Here is a 15,094-nt window from a genome sequence, read left to right as displayed (position 1 = left end):
AACGTCCTGGAGCCAGGCTCTGCTGAAGGATGTGCTAGGATCGCTCTGCTCCCGGGATGGCCTCACCCAACTCCTGAAGCCCTCTCATGAAGCAGGCACCCACAAACCCATTTCTCAGAGGAGAAAACAGAGTATTCCCTAGAATAAAGTCTCCTGAATAGATCACCTGGAATTCAAGCCTGCCTCCACCCCCTCCGCCATCCACGCTTTCCTTTTTGAAGACGCTGGAATTCTAAACCTGACCAACTACTTCAGTGTGAAATTAACAGTTTAATTTTGGAAAGGAATTTGCCTGAATGTTTTCTTTGCAGCTCTCTCTCTCACACACACACTCCTCAGAAACCACTTAAGCACGCTGTGTTTTCCTCCCTAAATCCTGAGATGGTGCACGGCCCAGGGACAGCGGTCTGGGCGGTGAGGCTGCTGGGAGATGGTGGCAGGACTGTCCGCCTGCTGGGAGTCCGGGGCGGGCTGTGTGTTTCTGTCTTGACCATGAACGGCCTGCTCCCGGGTTCCCGCACACCACGCCCACTGCGCCTGGTGTGGGGGCCTGGTAACGGGAAGGCTCCCGGCCCGCCCTGACTCACCACAGCCGGGCTGTTTCTCTGGACACAGACTGCTGACCACTGTGCTCACTTCTGGTCCTACAACACCGCCTCCCGCTCGCCCCTGAAATAACTCATGGCCCGGGGCCACCCGGCTAAACCCAGGCAGCAGCAAGACATGCCCATATCGGACACCAGCCCCGCGGAGGGTCCTCCCAGGGAAAGGGTGCGAGATGAGGACACAGATGACACCACCACCTGCACCTGCCCCCAGAGCACTGAGTGGAAGCACCCACATTCCAAAGGCTTCTACTGCGGGCTCCAACCGTGGGCAGAGATGGGTGCCGGGAAGGCGGGAGGGGAGGCGGCAGACGGGCATCGGGGACTGTGTGGGCGACAGAAGCATTCTGTATCTTAGTTGTAGCGGGGGTTTCAGGAGAGGACGCTGAACTCCTGGAAGTGCACGGTAAACAGAGTGAACTTTGCTGTTTGTGAACCATGCCTCGACTTTAAAAAGGATGATGACTTCAAGACAGAAATGAAACTCACCGTGCCAATGGCCCACCCTGCCGTGTCCCCCTCCCCACCATCCCTCCACCCTCCCCCTCCCTCCCAGGGCCTTCCTGCCTCCTCTTCCTGGACTCTGAGACAGTGCATGCCTCTCTTCCTCGGGGCAGCTTTGTGGTCCCTTTGTGCCCACCTTGTGGAACAGAGCTAGTTTTAACTTTCTCTTCAATGTGATTTATGGGCACATCTTCTGTCCCCTTCTAGACTTTCTGGCAGAGTCCCACCCAGGCGTGAGTCCCGATTAAAACTCCTCACAGCTGTGTGGCCTTGGGTGAGTTACTCAACCTCTCTGTGCTTCACTCCCCTAACTGGCAGAGCAGTTGCCTGGTGACGGGGTGTGTGACGAGGGCTGTCCTGGGGTGGCCGTGGTGATTTGGAGAGGCCAAGGCAAAGGGAATAGCAGGGGCGGGCACTGTGTGACCCCCTTCCTGTGTGTCCCCACACCTGCACTTGTGACCGGTTCCTGCTTGTGCTCCCGCTGGCCCAGAGCCCAGGAACGAAAATGCCTCATGGTGCCCAGGCAATGACTGTTCTTAACTCAGCCTCGTTAGCTGGGACGGATTATGGTGAGGAATTGCTTTTTCATGGAAATGTAAAGAAAAAATGGAATCTTTAAACCCTCTCGGAAAGTTCTCTATGTCACTGATTGTCTCTAGTGACCCAAACTGCCAGGTGTCAACTGTCCTGCACATCTGCACAGGGTGGCCCTCTGGCCCCAGACAGCCCCCTCCAGCTCTCACCAGCTGGGACACCGTTTGAGCCCCATAGTCTGCCGTCTCTGCTTCTTCAGGGACCGATGACCCTGAGCGAACCCCAGGCCTTTGCACTGCCTGCAGCTTCAACACTCACTGGCCCCTGCTGGACCCGGGGGATCGTGGGGCCATGCCCCGGCCCACAGGGCTCAGGGGGAGGGTGTCAGCCACGCCTTCGCCCCCTCAGTGCACCTGGGAACCCTCAGCCTAGGGGTCAGAGACCGTTTCTCCCAGGCTTGCTGCTTTCAGTGACCAGCTGCAGGACCAGCGACAAACTGCCCACCTTTCAGTTCTGAGAACAGGCCCAGTGGCACTGGTCCAGCCCTGCAAGGTGCCCAGAAGCAGGCAGGCATCTCAGTGCCCGCAGTCTCATGCACCGAGGGGTCCCGGCCTCTGAGGCGTGGATGGGGTATCACCGACCAGGCAGCTGGAAGGGGTGTGGGCCCAGAGAGGAGGCTGTTCCAGGGGGTGAGTGGCCCTGCACGCCCTCTGACCAGGTGTGGAACTGCAGGTGGCTTTGGAAGTGTCCCGAGATGCCTCCTCCCTCGGGGGCGGAGGGGCTTGCCTCGCAACCATGGGAAACGCCTGGGCTTGGCCGGTGTCCCTCTTAGGGGAGACCCGTCATCTCACCAAGTCACTCACACTGAGATCTCTCTCTCATTTCTTCCACTTGGACATTTGCAAGTGTGGTGTTTGTAACCTCTTGGGAAACGAGGTTTGCTTTTATTTTTCTTGCAGCAGGAATCTGCCTCTGTGCTAATTACAGACTCCCCTGCACGTGGACTGAATCAGTTTCTATTCCCAAGAAAATCGAGACCTCTGAAGTGATGGCCATGCCAGGGCCTTTGAGCCTACGATCTTTAGTCCTGTTACAGCAGCAGAGACTGGGAGAGATGCAAAGTGCCTGCTCCTCGAAATTAAAGGCCAAACATGGTGCTGGATGGCCAGGAACCTCCAGACACCTCGACTCCCTTCCTCTGCTAGGGCCGAGTTCCAGAAACCACTCACTGCTCCTGACTGGCCAGCTCACACCCTGAGACCCCTGGCCTGCCAGGGGGTGGATGGAAAGTGCTCCCTCCCTTGTAAAAGTTTCCTAAAAACAAAGCAGGCTGGAAGTGCCTTGAGAAACCCAGACTAGAAAAACTAGGGCGAGAGTGGGGTTTTCCAGCCAGAAAGGGGGGTCGGCGCCACCAGCATCACAGATTCCTGGCACCCTGGCTGAGGACACGGGCTGGAGGGCCGCTGGGGTTCACAGCAGGGCTGGGGAAGGTGTGTCCCCATGCCAGTGACCACGCCCGGACAGCCCACACAAACGGAACGCTGGCAGGGCCGCTCCCATGGGCGCCTGTCCTGCCCACCCAACGCCCAAGCTCGGGTCTCCCGTCAACAGCACTCCTAACTGAGCAAACACACTGAGCCATGGCCGGCCGGGGACATGGGGGTGCCCGGGGCTGACTCAGCAGCCAGCTGGCCAGCCAGCCACGGAGCAGCCACAGGCTTCTGGCCATCACTGACCTCCAAGGGCAGAAGCAGTCCCGATGCCCCTGACCTGCAAACTGTCTTCCCCGAGGCCGCCTGACCTCCCCGCTGCCAGGTGAAAACTGCCCTCAGCTCACTGCATGTCATCAGATGCCCTCTGCCGTCCCGGGGCGCCGTCCTGCCCCTCTGGTCTCAAGGACACAGCCTAGCAGAAGTGTGTGGGCGCATGCACACACACACACACACACGCATACACATGCACACAGGCTCCCTGCTTACCTTCCTTCCAACCAGCCTGGCAGCCCATTCAGCCCACAACAGCTCACCCCTCTCTTCCACGAAGGAAAGCCTTCCAGCCCAGAACACAGCATCCCCGGGGCGGGGGCGTGTCCCCCTCCCTCCCAGGGACCTTGCCTCCCTCTCTAGTCTGGGCAGAAGGAGGAAGATCCACTAAGTGACGGACTTTGGTTCCACCAAAAAAAGCCAGGGCAACATAAACAGGAGGGTGGGGCTCCCTGCAATCAGGTGGAGTGCAATCTGAACCCTGGAGGCAGAGGAGGAGGCGAGGCAAGGGCTTCCCTCCAGCGTGTCCCTCCCCGAGTGGAGAGGCTGACCGGAGGAGCCAGAGCCAGCCCATCGCTTGACCCGATGCAGTTCTAGCCTCACTTGGTTCTTCAGCAAGTGAGCCAGGGCATGCCCTGCCCCGGCACCTGCTGGGGCTGTGGTCTGTGCAGCTGAGGGGGCTCCAGCCAGCGGCTGAACAGGTGCTCCGAGTCTTTAAATGCACAGAACACACTGAGCAAACAGCAGAACCCCCTCTGATGCCAGAACACGCCGGAACTTCACAGACGTTGGCACCTGTCAGGGACATGGGGCACAGCCAGCATGTCAGCACGGCCCGCCCCCCGCCCCTGGAACGGCCATCCCGGCATGCGGCACGTTTGCACAGTGGAGAAAGTGTCTTTTGCTGTGGGACACACTGCAATTCTTGGGCAGGGTCCACTCCGCCTGGTGTTGGGTGGAGGAGACTGAGCAGCCCGCCTCCCCTCCAGGGAACTGGCCCACTTCACAAATAACAGTGCCACTGCAAGTAAAGGAGGGTTGGACTGACCACATCCATTTTCCTCCAAAGAGCTCACGTAGGAAAAAACGAGATGGGGGAGGGGCTAGCTCAGCGGTGGAGCGTGTGCTTAGCGTGCACGAGGTCCTGGGTTCAATCCCCAGCACCTCCGTTAAAAAAAGACCCCTAATTACTTCTGCCTCCCAAAAAACAAAAAGAAAAAGAAACGAGATTAGAAACAGAACTCTGAACGATCAGGTTTGAGGACTGGGGTTCCAGAGCGGGTGGGGTCCCCCACCTCCTGCAAGACGGAGTCCTCAAAGCTGACCCTTCCATCCCAAGGCTGACAGCCGTGCGGAAAACACCAGCTAAGGCACCCATGATGAGGAAGGGACGAAATCACGGCAGGCTGGTCTCTTCTCTCCACTTCCAGCTGTGTCAGAGGGAGCCTGTCCGCCTTGCAGCTCATCTCCCACTGCCTGGGGCTCGGGGCGCGCTTTCCTCCTGCGGCGGGGGCGTCACACACGTGCTGGGATGGCCTCCAGGAGTCTGTGGCAGGGGCGCCAGCGGGCCTCAGGTCTCAGCGGTGCCGCTGCAGACGGCCTCCGGGCACTCGCGCTGGGAACGCTGCCCTGTCCCCGGGTCCCAGTGGCGGGGCCTGACCATGCAGCCCACACGGGCGGGCGGTGACAGCTGAGCTCCCCTGCAAAGGTGGGGTCTGTGTGGCCAACGGGGGGCTCTGGGCGCCGTGCTCCGAAGGGCCTCCGGCCTCCCAATGCTGCACGGGGGGATTCTGTGCCCAGGCCTCCGCAGCTAACCCAGAGCAGACCTGGAGGTTCTCCCGTATGACCCTGCAGACGGGAGGCCTGCGGCACGTGGCAAGCGATCCCCAGGGCGGGGCCCGAAAGCACAGAGAAGGCACCTAGATAGCGCAACCTCATGAGGACGACGGGACAAGAGGTGGAAAGTTCACAACGTGGGAGGGAAGACCAGCAGTGGCGGGGGACAGCGTGGGGTCAACCCGTGCACAGAGCATCCCGCGGCAGCAGTCACAACAGCCAGATGCGTGAACAACCCCCGCGCCCAGGCGCTGCTGTTCATGCGGACTCGCAGTGGGCCTGACTCTGACCTCACAGGCCAGCCTGGGCAGCACCACCCCCACATCCGCAGCAGTGCGCTCACGGCCGAGAAGGTGCTGGTAACTTCACTGTGCAAGAGTTTTTTCCTTGCTGGATCAATCAGTCTTTTGTGGGACTGGATAACTTAACAATGGGCTAATTTACAGAGGTGGGAAGGGAGGCACAAGGTGGCGGCAGGGGACGTCTGCACACACCTGGTGGGGGGGCCTCACCTTTGCAGGCATTGTCCAGGTCCTCCTTTCCAAACACGAGGCCGTAGCCCTGGATGGTGCCCATGTGGAACTGCAGGTGGAAGACGACGTCGCCGGTGGCCAAGCAGTATCTCTTGTGGTAGCACTTCACCTGGAAACAAGGGCACGCTGTGGACACTGGACCACGGATGACAATGGACCATGGACGAGACTTGACCATGGATAACACCAGACCATGGACGACACCGGGACCACGGACAACAGCCAGATCACAGACAGCACTAGGACCACGAATGACACTGGACCACAGACACTGGACCATGGGTGACACTAGACCACAGGTGACACTCAAGGGGCGCACAGGCGGAGCACTGCAGGAGGGCCCGGGGAGCGCCCCGCCCCCGAGTCGGGCTGCTGGCATCACTGCCCCAGGTGTGGGTCCCTCTGAAGGACGCCGAGCTGTCCCAGCAGGGCAGGAAGCCAGCAGCCCTGTGAACTTGGGTGCACTGCACCTCTAACTCTGAGAGACATCCACAGAATGAAATTCTGTGGCCTCTTTTTCCTAGTTTGACCTGAACTCTCCGTGCTTCACCTAAAGCCTCCCTGTCCTCGGGGAAGAAGATGCTGGTCAGGACCTCCTGTAACGTGCTCGATGCTTCTCTGCAGGTTGTAATTCACACAGAGATGGAGACGTGGGGTGGAGGGGAGGGGAGAGAGGCCTGGCTCTTAAATTCCAGTGCCAGGCTGTCCAGGCGTCCTGAGTGGTCATTTGAGACCAGCCTCCAGAAGCACCAGGGATGTGATTTGACCTTGGGCTGTTTGTGGCGGCCCAGGGTCCCGGGGTGCAGCTCAGGCCTCCGGGGTGACCGCACTGACGCACAGGGTGGAGGCACCCCTCTAGGCACCTAGTACCACCAGGGGAGGACAGGCAGGGGAGGGGCCCTGAGCATCACTTCCCACCCCAACCTGGGCAGCGCTGGCCACAGGGAGGGCTGGAAGGCCACAGAGGGGCGGCGTGCTGCAGAGAGGGGACCCCTCTTCCCTCCCACAGCAGGGCGGGGGCTCCTCTCCAGGGCCCCCAGGGGTCTGTGGCCAGAATCAGCCTGGATTCTGCTCTCAGATGCACAGAATGGAGGGGGCACTCCCTTCATCCCACGTGCCCAGCAGAAGGGGCACCTGGAGGCTTCAGGGCCCTGCCCAGCCATCTGGAACCAGCCAACAAGAATTCTGCAGAAACTTGAAAACTTCAACTTGCTTGCTAACAGCAGATGGCTTGCCAGTCACAAGTCCTCCGGCCCCTTAGCAGGGTCGGATCAGAGGCTGACTTCTCAGCTTCCTTCCAGAATGTGCTGCCTGCCCCTCACTGCACTGGGGCCCACGTCCTGCACTGACCGCTCGGCCGAGGCCCCCACCCTAGTGCCGCAGGGGAGACCCCACAGGACAGTGGTCCCCCACGAGCCTGTGTCCATGGGCTGACGTGACCCACCTGCCCTCTCCCCGTGGTGCCTTGGAAGTTAGGGCACGAGAAGGGATGAGCTGGACAAAAGGAAAGAGGGGTTCAGAGATGCCCCAGTCTGGGTGCTCAAGTCTTTATAAACACTGAGGTGTGGCCCAGTTGCCCAAAACACGGCCTCCAGGCACTGATCTCCCCTAAGCAGGCGGCCCTAGGCCAGGCCAGCCCGCAGATGGCACCCCGGACCGCCAGCAGCGGGCCAGTGCCCATGGGCAGGTGGAGACTGGGGAACCCGGGGCCGGGCACCTCCCTGGGCCCAGCGAGACTTCGGTGTCTGAAGACACCTAGTTTTTCCAGGGACAAGAAGGGCTCAGGGGGAGGGAGGGGGAGCCTCCCAAGAACAGCCCCCTCCTGAGACCTGAGCCCCCCTGAAGCCCTCCCACTGTTTCATGGAGGATGGACCTCCCTCCCCGCTGCTTAGGGTGGACCCCCCACCTGTCCTGCTCCTGGGCACCTCAGGAATGACCCCGGCTGTCTCCCGAAGGCACAGAAGACCACGGGCATCTCCCTCATTCGGGGTCTGGGCGGCTCTGACAGGAGAAGGGATGGACCCATCCTACAGGAGCCCTGCCTGGGGGCCTCCGCAGAGCTGGACTGATCACCATCCACGACGGCCAACCTCCGTGGCGTTGGTGACAAGAGACCAGAATCACCTGTCTACATGCCATGGGAGAACTGCTGAAGATATCAAGTGTTGGTGACGTTGCATAAAGATTCGAGCCACCGAGGTCTGCAATTTACCCCTCATCCATCTACATTAGCAGTTTTATTTACCTAGGTCTCCCCAGCGAGTCTCTAGGACACAGCAATCCTTGGCCTTCAGATTTTAGACTATCTGCATTTGAAAGGACACTCACAAGAGCCAGTGCTCAACTTTGCACAAGGGGAAAACAGTGAAACAGTGGGAAAACAGAGGGAAAAACTGAAACAGTGAGTGGGGCACCAAAGGCCATCGGCTGTCACAGGCCATCCTCCAAAGCCCACAGTGGAGACACACGGTGTGGGCGGGGTGGGCTTGAGGCTCGGGGAACACCCTTACTTCCTCTGACGACACGACTTTCTCTGTATTAAAATGACGGCCTTGTGAATTTGTGACAAGGATCAAATCAGCACCATGTAGGAACACAGTATGTGAATCCAAACATTCGCTGTATCTGCTGGGTTTTATGCATTTGTTACCAACGGCCCTGAGAGAAACATTCTCCAACAATCTGGAGCCTAAAGACTGACACATTTTAATTTTTTTAATTTAAAAAATTAAAAAAAAATTTAAATGACTGATATACTACCAGACCTGCTTAATCCTGAGGTGGCACTGGTGTGTTTTTATTTCACACTTTCCACCTACAGGAGGAAAAGCACCTTGGAGCAAGGGGTATTTTCCCTGCGTGCAAAATTGAGACCCAGCTCTTGGAATTGTTTCAAATGCAAATATTCTAAAATCTGAAGGCCAAGGGTTGATGCGTTCTAGAAATTCCAAACCAGAGGACGGGTTCCCCGGAGCACCTGCCTCAGGGTCAGAGGTCGGCCCTCTGGGGTCCCAGCCTGGTCAGTGGAGGCCCCTCTTCAGTTCCATCCTCCCTCAGTCATCAAAGCTGCCATGTGCCCCCTCCAGGAAGAGGGTCACCTGTTTCCACCCACTTTGCTGGTGGCCCCGGTGGCCGTCTAGACAGCCCCAAGGAACGTGTGTCCTCAAAGACACAGCCACAGCCACACACCCTAAGGTTTCACAAGCCTGTCAGCTGCCCTGGTGAATCAGAGTGCCTGCGTTAGCCAGGGCCAGTGTGCTTTCACTCAGATGGAGGCCACAGTGATGTCAGAGGGTGGCAGGGCCCCGCGGCCCAGCGGGGGAGAAAGACGCCTGACAGCGCATACTCGCAGGGCGATACACAGACAGACACACGACCGCCTCCGACAACAGCCCCCGCAAGAGCAAGTCCGGGGACCCCGGGCGCGTCCTCCGCCCGGACGTCACCCAAGTGCCCTGAGTAGGAAGCAGGAGCTACACAGGCTGGTTGCTGGGGCCGGGTTGGGGCTGCCACCAAGGCGGCAGGATTCAGTGGCCATGGGGCACCAGCAGAGACAGCAAGACAAGGCACGTGGCTGAGAAAGTGTTTATCAGCCCTCAGGGCCTGGACCTCCGCCAGGCTCCCGGCGGCCGCGCCCACGCGGATTCCTCAGCGAGGTTACATACTGACATGCCGGCAGACCCCAATGGCAGCAAGTCTGCTGAGCGCCCGAGGGGGTGGCCTCGAAAATCTGGCCCTCGGGGGAGCACAGTGCAAAGACGGGGAGGTGGGGTGGGGGTGTGCAGAGGGAGGGAGGGACAGCCCTCCTGCCAGCCCCCCAGGGGAAGGGAGGAAGGACAGAGCCCTCCACCTTCCCACACAGGGTTCCCAACCCACCAGAGCGGACGCGGCCTTACCTCTCGGAACTTGACCCCCGAGACCCGTGTTAACCGGTCTCGACACAGAATCCCAGGGGTGGGAAGTGGGCGGCCCTGTAAGCAGAGGAGATGAGCCCACAGACCCCGTGAGGATGCGGGGAGGAGACGGCACCTGTGACAAGGATGCATTCACCAAACTCCAGGAGGGAAAAATCCGAGGACGATGTCATCTCAGAACGGTGGCCAGGGCCGCCAGCCGGCCCGGGGAGCCCCTCCTGCCATCCAGAGCCCAGCACACACCAGACAGACATCCTGGCTGAGCCCTCAGCCCCTGCGGTGGGAACTCAGACACTCATTCCCTGCAGCTAGGAGTCCGTCCAAGTCCCGGCCTCTGCCAGGTTCTCGCTGAGAGATGAAAACGCCTGTGTATTTGAACCTTTACACAGAAAAGGCCCTGAAGCGTCCCCTCCCCCGATGCAGCTTCCTCCACTCGAGGGCCGTCTGCTGGGTCCACAGAGGAGGACGCCAGGCGCTAACTGGCCAGAATGCAGGACCAGGCAAACCAAAGTTCACCTGAGCTGGGAGAGGCTGGGAGGAGACGTGCAGGAGGGCAGCTCAGGCTGCCCCCAGGACACTCTGCCACCGCGAGGGACATTCCGGGCACCTGCCCTTCCCGTGCGGTTTCTCGGGCTGTCTTCAGGTGGAGCCAACAGCCCTGGGGTTTCGAGCAAGGAGCCAATGGACTGTGCTCTGAGTGTGGCTGCGCTGACACCCAGGGCCCGTCCCCGAGTGCCTCTTCCTCCCCAGGCTGGGATCACCACTCCCGCCGTGACCGTCCCGGCGCGACCCTCCCGTTTGTCTCTGTGCACAGGTGAGCACGCACGAGGATCCGCCGGCTCGTCCCACTCTACAGCTGGAATCTAAACTCGTGGGAGTGGGGGCTGCGTGTGACTCACCCTCTCGTCCTCTAAGAATGAACGAGCAGTCAGGTCACAGCCCGGGGCGGGGGGAGGGGGGAACAATGAGCCCAATTTCACTGCTGATCTCACTAGGGCAGGTTTACTTGATGGACACAAGTATTAGGATCTGAATTCTGTCCCCCCCAAATTCATACACTGAAGTCCTAAAGGTGATTAACATAAAATGAGGTCGTATTGAGGTGGGGCAACCCCATGGGACTGGTGTCCTTGTAAGCAGAGATGACACAGACACGCAGAGGGAGACCCCGTGAGGACTCAGGGAGGAGACAGTGTCTGCAGGAGACACCAGCCCTGCCGACACCTTGCTCTTGGGCTCCGGCCTCCAGGATGGGGAGAGGATGATCACGGGTTGTCTGAGCCCCCAGGCAGCGGGACTTTGTCCTGGGAGCGTGGGGAACACCAACATGGGAGGTCACAGCTACCTGGAGGCCTCCTCGATCAGTAAACCAAACCTCCTTTCTACAAACAGCACAAGGGGAACCCACCCTGTGTGATGGAAAAGTACGCCTTTCCAGCTGTAACTCACATCCTCCTCCTCCCATCTGATAATGCTGCAAAAATAAGTGCAGAGTGTGCAAAAGTGAACAGTAAACACAGGAAGTACAAAGCAAGTCATAATGCACTCCCAAAATTCTCTGCATTGGGAGAGCACAGAGGTGTGGGAGGGTCTGGCCTACGGAGGGGCTGTTTGCTGGGAAGGGTCTGGGAGACCCTATCTGCCTGCCAGCAGCTCTCCCAGGAACAGAAAACCACGGAGATGTCTTTATGTTGGAAACATTCCCCCAGGAGGCTCCCGAGCCCTCAAGCTGCCGGGGTGCCTGCACCTCGACTTGTGCTGTGATGCAGACGGGCCTGGACATGTGTCCCTAAAGCAGTACCACGGCTGGTCCCCTGGGGAAAACAGCGGCTCATGGTGCTTGTGGGCTGTGGGCCTGCCCAGGGACTCCAGCCGGGGGTGGGCTCTGGACTGTCAGATGTGGACGGGGCCCCGGGCGGAGCACCCCATCAGCTCACCACAGGGCTGGGCAGCGGTAAGACCGGTGGGTTGGGGCCTCCTGGGGTTGGGGGTCTCCCGAGGTGGAGGACCCCAGGCCAAGCCGCAGCAGGCCCACGGTCACATCAAGTGGCCTTCACCCCGCCAGCTACGCTGACCCATCGCATCCTCACGAACCCCCATGTGGTTCCCATGCAGCAGGGGGGCTCGGGTCTGGACAGTGACCCATCCGAGGCCACCCAGTCCCTTTAAGCCGCAGACCTGGCGGAAGCCCAGGCATGGGCCGAGGCCTGTCCCGGCCAAATCCGCTGTGGCTGGAGCGTGCCTTCAGTCGGAGACCAAGGGCTTTCTCCCCTGACCACCGTGCCTCCAACTCAGTCCTGCGGCGGGGACCCTCGGGTGTAGCTCAGTGCATTGTCAGGACACGGGAAAGAGCTTCGGTAACACCACACTTCCCAGAAGCAAGCTGCAAAAGCCCTGAACCACCCAGCTTCAGTCTCGCAGGACAGCTAACCCCCACAGTGGCACCCTCAGGGTCGGCACTGCGCCTTTCACACCCCACCCAGCGCCTTGCGCCTAGCCCGAGGGCACGTCCTCCTGGAGCCCCTGGCCCGCCAGCCTTGTCTGGCAGGACCATCTCTGCGGGGCTCTCCAGATCCCCTCCTGGAGATGACCACTCCCCAGGCTCCTCCAGGACAAAGATGTCCCCCCACCCCCCCCAGTGCCAAGGCACCACGCAGACACTCAAAAAGCTACCAACATTCAGAAAGGGCTGCTGGACAAATGAATTAATGGGAAGGAAGGAAGGGGAGAGGGAGGGACAGAGGCAGGGCCAGTGAGGCCCGCAACAGGCCCTTGGCTGACAACGGGCCCTTGGCCCAGGCAGGGGGAAGACCTGCAGCCTCCAGCCCACAGTCAGGAGCTCCTTCTGGGAGAGGACCCCACGACCTGGTGTGGGAGTCACCTGCCACTTCCCGGGCTTTTGGCCACCTCCCTCGGGCCATCACAAAGGGACCCCAGCCTGGAGATGCTGGCAGCAGGCTCTCCCCCAGGCCATGGGCTGGAGGCGAGGCCTGGAGCCAGCGGCTGGGTGCCCATCACAACAGCAGCCTCGCCGTTCTCTCTCGGCCTCTCTGGGTCTTCTGGCCTCCTTCTGGCTGGAGGACTAGAGCCGGGGCCCAGAGCCAGGGGGCAGACTACTAATGATGAATGAACACTTTCCATCTGCATCTACACCTGGGAGGCCTGGGTCACGTAAAGACGGGCATTACAGTCGAGAAGTGGGAACCCGGAAAGAGCAGTGGCTGGGTTAGGACTTGAACTTCAAGGGTGCAAATTGCAAGTAGCCTTGTTTACTCCCTTTGTTAAAAAGGCTGTACTCACTCTGTAAAGAAGGTCATTTGCCTCATTTTATTTAGAGTCCACATATAAGTGTATCATAGGGTATCTGTCTTTCTCTGTCTGACCAACTTCACTTAGTATAGAACCTCTAGGTCCATCCATCTTGCTGCAAAAGGTATTATTTCTTTTTCATGGCTGAATAGTATTCCACTGCAAAAGCAGGAACAGACTCACAGACACAAAACAAACTTATGGTCACCAAAGGGGGAAGGGGGTTGAGATACACTAGGAGCTTGGAATTTGCAAGTACAAATTACTGGATATAAAACAGATTAACAACAAGGTCCTACTGTACAGCACAGGGAACTATATTTAATTTCTTGTAATAAATTATAATGAAAAAGAATCTGAAAAGGAACAAGTATGTGTAACTGAATCGCTATGCTGTACACCAGAAACTAACACTGAATCAACTATATTCAATTTAAAAAAAAGCAAACAAAAACCTGCACAGCTTTACTCAAAAAATCAACCAACTGCCTAAAGAGAAAGGCTTGCTTCTCACCCTTCCTGTGGGTTTTCTCTGGGTGGGGGGATGGCAGGGGCCTTTGGGGTGTGATGTGGGAGAGCGGGGCAGGGGACCACTCACCATGACGTCCCCCTTCAGGAGCTGGGCCAGCTCCACGGAGATGCAGACCCTGCCTTGGTTTTCTGGGCCAACGTTGCTTCAGAACAAACAAAAAGGTTCGTTGTCACAGGGTTCGTGATTTAGTGGGAAGAATGCATTCTGAGAACAGCAGCCCCATGATGGACATCACACAAGGTACCCTGCTCCGCCCAGGAACCCAAATCCTTAGACTCTCCCCTGCAGAAATGGGTCCAAAAGGTGCGAAAAAGCCATGGGGCCGGCAAGGTCCTGGGGGCAACACCAGAGACCCCAGGCAGCGTGGAACCCAGGGGTGTTCACGGCCCCGCTTCTGTAATAAGCTAAGAGTGTGACCACCCGTGTGTCACCAACGCCCGGGTCCAACAGGAGTCCAGACATGTGGTAACAGCTCCTTCCGAGCAATGAGAAGCCTTTTTTTCACCTTTGTTCATTTTCCATCAATGTGCATAAAATGCTCATCCAAACAGAAACAAACCCAATCAAAAAGATCTAGAAACTCATACACATTCTGGAAATGTGTGCCTGCCCTTTGTCTAAACGCAAAAAGGAGAGAGAGGCAAATTGTGGTCGGCCCCCAAATGAGAGCCGTATCCGATTCCTTCCATGCAGCATGGGGCCCCTCAGCCCCACTCCGGTCCCAGCGTCCTGGCCCCTGGATGGAGCCAACCACTGTGACAGTAGCAAGACGCCTGCCAGAGGTATGGCGGGGGTCCCCCACCTCGGCTTCCTGGGCGGCTTCCTGGGGGTCCATCTGGGCTCTGCCACAGCCCCTGCCCCCGCCCTGCAGTGGGACCCCTACCCCGCCCCACCCTGGCCAGGCCCCTCCCCAGCTCTGCAGTGGGACCCCCGCCCCCACCCCACCCCACCCCCACCCCCCACTCCTGGCCAGGCCCCTCCCTCGCTCTTCAGTGCCCCCACGCAGGCAACCCACTCACTAGATCCCTGACGTGTACACCGGCTGCATGGCCTGGTAGAGCTTCAGAAAGGGCCGGCAGGCTGAAAGACACACAGAGTGCTCTGTAAAGATGCGAAGCCAACAGGCGAACCGCAGTCTGACGGACGGATGCGTGGACAGAGGGGAGCCAGGGCCTGCCCTCGGGGCCTGGGGCAGCAGTGCTGGAGTCACCCACAGCGAGGGACACCGCGCTCCCGGGGCAGGTCCCGCTCCCCTCACTGGCCACCCGTGCCCCTGATAGGCAGGTCAGCCCTGCCGCACCCTGGCAGCTTTGTGTGGTCAGGGGCCAGGGGGACTGAGGACCAGCCCCCGGCGTGGATGTCTCAGGAGGGAACGGGAGGCAGGGCCGGCACCGGGAAGCAGGTGTGGAGACACTCACCTCCACCCATGTCGAAGTTCGGGGTCCCATGCAGGATGACAAAATGCAGGAACAGGGGTGACGCGTTCATCTTCACCGTTCCTGACAGGAGCCCACTGAGAAACTGAATGTACCTGCGGAGGGCAGTGGCTTAGAGTGCCCACGAG

At 59.2% G+C, this 15,094-nt stretch overlaps 1 protein-coding gene across 1 annotated transcript in view; it reads right to left on the bottom strand.

Annotated features, from left to right (window-relative positions):
- Positions 1 to 15,094, bottom strand: part of LOC141574331 (tensin-3-like) — an 89,475-nt gene that overhangs the window by 53,467 nt on the left and 20,914 nt on the right. The window contains 5 exon segments of the mRNA XM_074349092.1: positions 4,656 to 4,952; positions 5,755 to 5,884; positions 13,597 to 13,672; positions 14,550 to 14,610; positions 14,949 to 15,061. Coding sequence (XP_074205193.1) covers positions 4,656 to 4,952; positions 5,755 to 5,884; positions 13,597 to 13,672; positions 14,550 to 14,610; positions 14,949 to 15,061 — 677 coding nt within the window.

This window comes from Camelus bactrianus, chromosome 21 (assembly GCF_048773025.1).
Source record: "Camelus bactrianus isolate YW-2024 breed Bactrian camel chromosome 21, ASM4877302v1, whole genome shotgun sequence".
Classification (NCBI taxonomy): Eukaryota; Metazoa; Chordata; class Mammalia; order Artiodactyla; family Camelidae; genus Camelus; species Camelus bactrianus.
The sequence above is the reverse complement of the archived record's forward strand: the minus strand, read 5'-3'. Positions and strand labels throughout refer to the sequence as shown.